The 8878-nt window shown below is 36.7% G+C and overlaps 1 protein-coding gene across 2 annotated transcripts in view; it reads left to right on the forward strand.

The window, feature by feature from the left end:
* ACER3 (alkaline ceramidase 3) overlaps nt 1-8878 on the forward strand; it is a 151380-nt gene that overhangs the window by 110765 nt on the left and 31737 nt on the right. For both annotated transcript variants that reach the window (XM_006882873.1, XM_006882874.1), the window contains 3 exons: nt 4137-4189; nt 6041-6122; nt 7326-7361. In XM_006882873.1, the coding sequence (XP_006882935.1) occupies nt 4137-4189; nt 6041-6122; nt 7326-7361 (171 nt within the window). The remainder of the gene's footprint in view (nt 1-4136; nt 4190-6040; nt 6123-7325; nt 7362-8878) is intronic.

Raw genomic sequence — 8878 nt, forward strand, 5'->3', positions numbered from 1 at the left:
TGTAAATGTTCATTAAAATTATTAAAATAAATTAAAAAAGAATTTTAAAAAGAGAAAGAAAGGATATGGAGATAGGACACATCCTTGGCGTACACCCTTCCCAATTTTGGACCGTGCAGTATTTCCTTGTTCTGTTCTGACCACTGCCTCCTGGTCCAAGTATAGGTTTTGCATAAATCCAATCAAGTGTTCTGGGATTCCCATTCTTCTCATTTGACTGTGTAGATCACAATAAACTATGGCTGACTCTGAGAATTGACATGATTAGGATCCAAATTTCCTGACCCCAGTTTTGTATTATTTTGTTACTATTTTATTTCCTAGGATATTGTCAGATATTGATGATAATAGGACTTTTTCCAGTTCTTCACGTTTCTTATTACTAGAGGATCTTCATACATGCTGTTTACTCTAGCCAGGGTTCCCATCCCCACACTACCACCCTCCATCTCCTGTCAGCCCCTTTTCATCTTGAACAGCCCTCATTTAATATTCATGATCTCAGCATATGTGTCAATTCAAGGATAATGTCTGTGACTTCCAAAGTTAGGACCTCTATTTTACGGTCATGAACTCTACTTTTTCTTTATAGTGCTTACTATAACTATACCTAAATACTTATTTATGCAGTTAACCATTTACTATTAACTGTAAGTGCCTTGAGAACAAGGGCTATGTTATATTAGCACATAAAATAATAAAATATAAAAAGCAAACTTAGACACTACCTGTCTGCCTGGTAAAGCAAACAAGAAAGATTTGATCCAGGACTACAGGTAAGGAGATTCCACATTCATCAAGAGCCAAACAAGTTGTGCATCTTCATTCATTCATTCATTGTCTGGGAGCTTTAGTGGCCTAGTAGATGAGGAGTTGTGCTGCCAGCTCAAGGCCAGCATTTGAAACCACTGCTGCTCTGTGGTAGCAATATGGGCAGTCTCTTCTCATGTAATTTACTGCCTCTGAAAGCCTGCTGGAAGGTCATCTATGATATGCTTTAATTGGACGGCTATGAGTTTGTTGAGTAGATGGCCTATTGCCTCAGATTAAAAACCCCAAACTCATCTGTAATCACAGTAAGAAGACTGTTAGCTTTCTCCTCCAGAGCTGCTGGCAAATTTGAGATGTGTAGATGACAGATGTGTAGCCTTTGGGTTAGCAGTGCAACTCGCCAAGGACTACACACCACCAGCGCTGCCTAGCTTTAAACGGTTTTTAAAAAAACAAACGGCCCATTGTTGGCCAAGTTGATGACAAGATATGCTGACATTTCATTAGGCTTTCAAGCCTGTGTATCTTTAAAGGGAAAGATTGCTCATCTTTCTTACACAAATTGATGGACTTGAATATCCAGCTTTTTAGTTAGCAACACAACGTATAACACACTGCTCCACCAGAAGCTCCTTGCCTTGCATGTTATTGTTGTTGTTAGGTGTTGATGAGTCAGTTATCAGTCCTAGTGACCCTGTGAACAACAGGCCTGAACTATGTTATGCCATCCTCATCATCTCTGACATACTTGAGCCTATAGCTACAGTCACTGTGTCACTCTGTCTTGTCAAGGAATCAAACAATGTATTGGGCAAATTTCCCGGCACAATACCTCTTTAAAATGTTAAGAAACAAACAGTTTAGGATTAAAGTGCACCTAACTCTCCACTGGCTTTCTGAGGCTGCACCTCATACAGGAGAAGATTGCCCATCTTTCTGCCTTAGAGCCTCTGGTGGATTTGAACTACCGAGGAGGCACGGCCTTTGGGGTAGCAGCTCAGTTCCCTACGCACTATGCCATCAGAGCTCTCCAGAGGTTTTTAAGTTAGACCCAAGCTATATTATTTCCTTTTCCCTCTTTATACACATAAAAGCTGGACAGTAAATAAGGAATTAAGAGAAGAGTTCATATCATTGAAACACTGATATCAAAAGAATATGGAATATGCCATCAAACTGCCAGCAGAACTAAACAACAAACAAATCTCAGAAATCGTGCAGCTGGTATACTTCTTAGAACTGTGGATGATGAGGAGGCTTCATCTCATCTCATGAACTTCTGATATGTCTCCTTTAGAAGGAGATTATGCTGGATAAAGGAGGCCAATGAAAAAGAGAGAGACCCTCAGTGACTGACAACAGGTGGCACAGTGAATAAGCTCATGGACAGTATGGTTATAAGGTGGAAGGACCAGGCAGTGTTTCATTCTCTTGTACAGAGTAAATTGGAACCCACTTGATGGTATCTAACAGCAACAACGAATTTGTCAATAAATTGTTTAAAGGCCAAATGCCTACATAAATATTATACTAACACTTGAAAACAGAAATATAGAAGACAAAATGCGAATTATGTTTCATGAAAAGCCAGTAGATCTTGATTCAAAAACTTTAGAGAGGCTATCTGCATATTGTGTAACTTGCAAGAAATGTTGCTACAGCATATCTTGATTCTCTGCTGGATTTTTTTCTTTTTAATGTTTAAACATTATTTGATGAACAGGTTTTAGAGGTGATAATAATACAGAACTATACTTTAGAGTCAGTGCAAAATCTAACTGTACTCCTTATTAACTCTGTTATCTTGGCAAGTTACTTAAATGATCACAAGTTCTTGCCTGTGAAATGCAAACTATAATATGACCTTCCTTTGAATGACTGAAAATTAAGTGATAATAATTAGTGTAATAATAAGTGTAAAGGCACGTAACTACAAGACCTTGCACAAGTGCTGTTATCTTAATTATTCTAATAATTAACATCTAATACTTACTTTGAAAAAGCTCTCTTCTAAGAATGCTTTTCCCCAACAATTACATTTCATTACTTACGCGCATCTTCTCTGCCATCTGTATGCCTCTTTTGTTGTGATTATTTCTCATGTTTAATGATATATTTCTCATCTCCAGTGTTCGTAAATTCCTAGCAGGCAGAGATTGTGTCTTGCTCTTCATTGTAGCCTTCACTTCTAACACATTGCTTGGCTCAGAGTATTATTAAAGAACGGACTAAATGTATATATAATGAATAAAAAGACTCCATCAACTCTTTTAAATATTAGAAACACTCCATCTGTAACACCTAGCACAGTGCCTAGCTTGCCCTTGAATATATTATCACAATAGTAAATATTACTATAAATAGAAGTTAACTTGATTAAATTATTTCATTAGCTTTGCTATTTCTTCTTATGTGTAGTGCTGTTGTTACGTGCTGTCCATTGACTATGACTTGCAGCCACCCTATGAACAAATAGCTCTGAACCCTGCCCTATCCTGAACTGGTCTCAGTGTTTCTGACACACCTGCCTGCATTGCCACAGTCACAGTGTCAATCCCTTTTATCTGGGGTCTTCCTCTCCTGCGCTGTTGTCCTTCCACCCTTCCAAGCATGATGTTCTTCTCCAAGGACTAGTCCCTCCTGGCCATGTGCCCAGAATGTGTGAGACAGAGCTTCAAAATCCTTGCCTCCAAGGACGGCAGCCTGGTTCAGACCTATTCTCTTAGCAGTCCATAGTATGTATGTTCAGTACTCTTTCTCCAGCACCCAATCAAAGGCATGGATTCTTATGGATGTTAATGAGTATTTTATCAATCAGAGTTGTTCAAGAATGGAAGGAAATGCACATGAATTGTAATGGGACCCACAGACCTGTAGAGGGTCGACATCATTGTTTCCTACAGGTAATGATAACAGGGTAATGTGCTGTGGAATGGTGCCAGCAGAGCAAGACTGTTCCCCCAGGAATAGTAAGTCAGGCATCCTAGTTAAGTGTGTACCAAAAGGGATGGATGAGTGGATGAGATGTGTGTTCAAAAACAAGAAATATACACAGGATAAATTAGATAATGGTAAATATATAAAATAATTAGTAAGGAGACACAGTAGCTGCGACAATGGACTCAAACAGAGCAACAATTGTCAGAGTGATACAGGACTGGGCAGCTGGACAGTGTTTTCTTCTGTTGTACACAGGGCCACCTTGAGTCAAACTGACTTAATGGCACCTAACAGCAGCAACAATGATGAAGATTTCAGTGTTCTGCTTTTCAATTTGGTTTACATAATTGGAGCTGCTTTTCAATTTGGTTTATGTAATACTTAGAACTATGATTTTCAAGTCCTGTTGTCTTTATTTCTTACAGCTATTGGATGAACTCCCAATGATTTACAGCTGTTGTATATTTGTGTACTGCATGTAAGTATTTAAAAGTTAAAATTGTGTTATTTGATTGTCTTAAAATTTTGTATTTACTTCCTAATATAATAAATGCAATTATTACTTATATATGAGTGTACCTTTTGTGATCTCAAAGTAATCTAGTATAATCTCTTAGAAATTATAATAATGCTGACTTTTATGCCCTCAAAACTCTATAGTCAATTATACCACAAAAATTGTAGATGAAGTTTCCATATGCTACAGTATAAATAGTGTCCTACCAGAAACTTATTTGAAAAGTATAGCAGATATCTGCCAGTTGTGTCATGATTATGACATTTTAATCTCTTCGTTTTATCTATTAAATAAGAGATATCTGTATCCTTTAAAGTCTCCTTATTCTAAATGAAGGTAAATGCTGGGTATAATCATGCTGATTGGTTATTCACAAGCAAGAAATAATTATTAGCAGAAATTATTAGCAGTTCATACTGCCCTCCCTGGATCATGCTTTATTCATCTCATTATAAAATTATTTTACATTTCCTGAATGTTAGGAAGAACAATGATTGTAATTAGAACATGAATAAGTGCTGATGTTTATTTACCTACTGTGTACATTATCTCTAATTCTCACAATTGTTCAAGATAAAAGTCCATTTTGTAGATGAAGTAATGAGGCACAGAGACATTAGTAGCTGTCTAAGGCCATAAGTACAGCTTGATTAAGCATCTAGGCCATTGATCAGATACCCAGTCTCTAAACTAGGAAAAACCAACGACCAAAAAACCACCAGTTAAGCCCAATGCTGTCAAGCTGATTTCAGCTCATGCCAAGTTCTCCATCATGTTTCTGAGGTTGTAAATCTTAATGGGAACATCCTCTAGAACATGCACTAAAATAGCCATACAAATATATAATAATGGGGAAAAATTATGATTGTCAGAATGCCCTTCAGGGAGAATTTTGAAAAAATGTTTTGATAGGCTGCAGTCATACAACAACAGAGGGTCATGACATGTGCCTTCTAAGTGAGAACTTTGGAGTAGAGATAGAAGTTGGGCCTTCAGCTACATTGCTGGGTTTATTAGAGGAGAACCTTTAAAATTATACTTCCAGCTTCTTTAAATGTTAGAAAACTATATAAAGGGTATGTGTTCAGATGGGTAATTAATTATAGCCTGTTGGAAACCTACATGTTTTAGTTTTGCCTTAGTAACAAGGCTAGCAATCGAGCCACAATTTGAAACAGTTTTTATCTCTTATATATCCTTATGGAGTATGCCACCCAAGCTTCCTTTTTCATTATGTTGCTATGTACCCTTGAGTCAGAACCAACTAATGGCTAACCCTTCAGTGGGTTTTCAAAGGCATTAAAGCACATGAGCGGAGACTGTCCATCTTTCTCCTGTGGAGCAGATAGTGGATTTGAACTGCTTGCTTTTGGATTGCCAGTGCAACTTCTTATCACTAAGCCACCAGAGTTCCCTGTTTTTCCCATTATAGCTACCTTCAAATTAAACCTCAGACTTTAAGACCATATGGCTTTTACTTTGACTCTCTGTACTTAATTGATTCACTCTCTGGGCTCAGATAGCAGATTTTCTAGCGATAGCCCTTTATTGACCCAGCCTAAGACAGGTGTCTGTCTATTCCTAGTCCATCCAGCCTTTTATAAGCTGAAGAGAGTACAGGTTCCTTAAGATGAGAATATGGGTGAGAAGAGATGAGAGATACCATTAGATCATAGGGATCAATATGCAAGTAGTAAGGTAATATTATTTTATATTTAGATATATTTTTATTTTATATATTTCTATATTATACTTCCTCTTTATATATATTAAAGCAAGGTTTTTTTTCCTCTTTCCCCCTTTTTTTAAAAGGTTTGAATGTTTCAAGATGAAGAATTCTGTAAACTACCACCTACTTTTTACACTAGTTCTGTTCAGTTTAATAGTAACCATAGTAAGTAGTATTTTTTTCCTGCTATAAATAACCATTTATAGAGTTTGGCATCTTAACCCCTCAGTGTTTGAAGCATGCTGTTTGGACTGAAGTATTTCTTTACAAAAGTGGGATATCTCATTTATGGATCCCTCTCCTTTGTTTACTGTTTATGTCAGTTAGAATTGTAGTTGGAATAACTTTTAAAATGTTTCTTTTTTCACCAGATGCTCTGCTGGTAAAGGAGGGGCAATCTCCTCCTGTACCAGTCAGATCTGATTTGACGGTAGATAAACAAAAAATAATAAAATTTTTTAAAAAGTTTCTTTTTTAAGGGGGAGGGGAAATACTTAATAGCAATAGGATAAAATTGTTAATTTTTTGTCATGAATGAACATACTGCCTCTTGTTCATTAAAAACAAAAGATTGACTTTCCTATTGTGGACATAGTGTGACTGTTTTACTAGTCAGTTTTTTCCTAATAAATTGAAGTAGCTAATCATTCCTGGCCGTAACCTACTGCTCTGTTCCCCTCAAGCGGATTACGTTTTGTATTAAGAAAATACTCATTTCCATTTAAGTCATCATTTATCAAAAACCTATCAAGTCAATCACTAACAATAGAAAGATGGCAAAGAAGGAGTTGCTATCCTTGAAGGGTTCTTCTTAGCTGGGAAGTTAGACATGTTGACAAGGGATGATGACTACTGTAACAAAAGTTAAATTATGCCATAGTGAAATAAAGGAGGATCCATCAAGACTGCTTGAGTGGGTCAAGGAAAGCAGTAGAAGAGAAGGAGAAATTGAGCTGAACTGATACTTAGGATTCCACCTGTCCCTCAGCAAGAGTGTATTGAAGCATTTCTAAGTAGACACTCTTTCTTGCCCATAAGCATAAAATCAAGGAACAACATGGTGAACAAAACAGAATGCTTATTGTGTGTCGGATGCTGTACTGAGTACTTGATATTTATTATTTCATTAAACTCCCACCACCACTGGAATTGGCAAAGCTAGACTGAGGGATAGATCAACCTAGGATGCTAACCCTCCTTTGGAATGCCACCTTGTCTGATTGGTTTTGCAGGGCTGAAATCATGTGTCAATAGCAGGGTGATGGAAATAGGAGAGGTTGGCAATTTTGTAGAGTAGTTGGAATAAGGGGGTTTTTTTCCTTCTCCATAATGCACTACATTCACACTTGTTTCTTTAATATTTTGCAGGTTTACCTTAAAGTAAAAGAGCCTATATTCCATCAGGTAATTTTTTAAAAAATTTGTCATATATTTTATTTTCTTACAATACTTACCTGCCTTGTTTTTTCTTTTCTAGTAAGTTATATAGGCACATACAACTTGTGAAACTGAAATGGTAATGCCCTTGGAAAGTTTAGTGTTTAAAACAGAGGTTGCAAATGCCAGTGCCTACAGAAGCTGGGTAGAGGTGACAGAAATATAACTGGGCCAGCCAGCATCCAGATCCACCTGGCTGTTGGTGTTCAGTAACACAGGTGCAGCACCACCCATGTAAGCCAGACACCCAGGAAGCATTGCACACATATCCTTTATATAACCTTATGACTGATCTAGAAAAGACAGAACTGGAACATTTTAAAATTTTCTAATTTATTTAAACAGGTTGACTGAGGTGGAGGTTTATATACATTGAAGGAAGAAAACACAGTAAACTTTGTTATTGGAAATGATGATTTAAATGCCTCCCATAATGAAGCCAGAGTGAAAAAAAGAAAGTAGCCACTTTAAAGAAGGATAGTTATTGTTTTACTGAGTGTCAGCCATGTGCCTGGTACTATGCTCATTACTGCACATTTCCTCTAATCTCTCCAACAATCTTATAACGTTTAGAAGTTATTATTTACTTTTTAAGAATCATGAGCTCAGAAAGAGTAAGTAATTTGCTCCAAGGTTGCAGTTATTAAGGAGCAGTGTCAGGATTATAAATTGATAAATGAGCTTTTCCTGACTCCTGTCACTGTCCTTTTAATAGACCAGCACACAAAAATAAATAAATAAGCACTTTTCAGGAGCAACACAAGCTTTGTAATTAGGCTATGTTGTATTTATGCAAAGAGTTGTGCTATAATGTGTTGTTCTTATATAAAGAGTAATTGTTTCTTTTTAAACTCAAGCTATATAATAAGGATTTAACCAGAATCTGTTTTTTTAAATAATCTCCAAAACCCTATTATTATGTCTTGCTTTTTCTAAATGCCATCTAAAAGCAAATGTTCTTATGTAGATGCAGCAGGAGAAGACATCATTACTTTCCTATTAATTGTAACTTGAGATTATGTCATTATATAGATTTATTGAGACCGTAAAAAATCAAATACGTTGGTTGAAGACGGCTCAATTTTTATAAATTTCTTGTTTGCCCTTATTAAGAAAGAAAAACCGCAACCACATGCAAACACACAGAAATTGGGGCTTTTTGGATCATTCCCAATTTTCCATTTTGTTGTTTTGATCTGTTTGATCCTATGTTTTTCCCTAAAAATAACAGTTACCCAATAGTAATTCCAAATGTGTTCCCAATAATAAATATTTTCTTCCCTCTGTTTTGTGACTGTTTGCTAATAGGAAGGAGGGTGGGATGGAAACTAGTTTCATCCATGCCCACTGTTGTTTAAGTCCTAGACCTGTTGTTGTTGTTATGTGCCGTTGAGTCATAGTGACCCTATGTACAACAGACCTAAACACTGCTCTCTCCTGTGCCAATCTCATTGTCTCCGACACACCTACCCCCAATACCCCAG

Source organism: Elephantulus edwardii, unplaced genomic scaffold, assembly GCF_000299155.1.
Source record: "Elephantulus edwardii isolate Elephantulus edwardi_28Jun2011 unplaced genomic scaffold, EleEdw1.0 scaffold00025, whole genome shotgun sequence".
Classification (NCBI taxonomy): domain Eukaryota; kingdom Metazoa; phylum Chordata; class Mammalia; order Macroscelidea; family Macroscelididae; genus Elephantulus; species Elephantulus edwardii.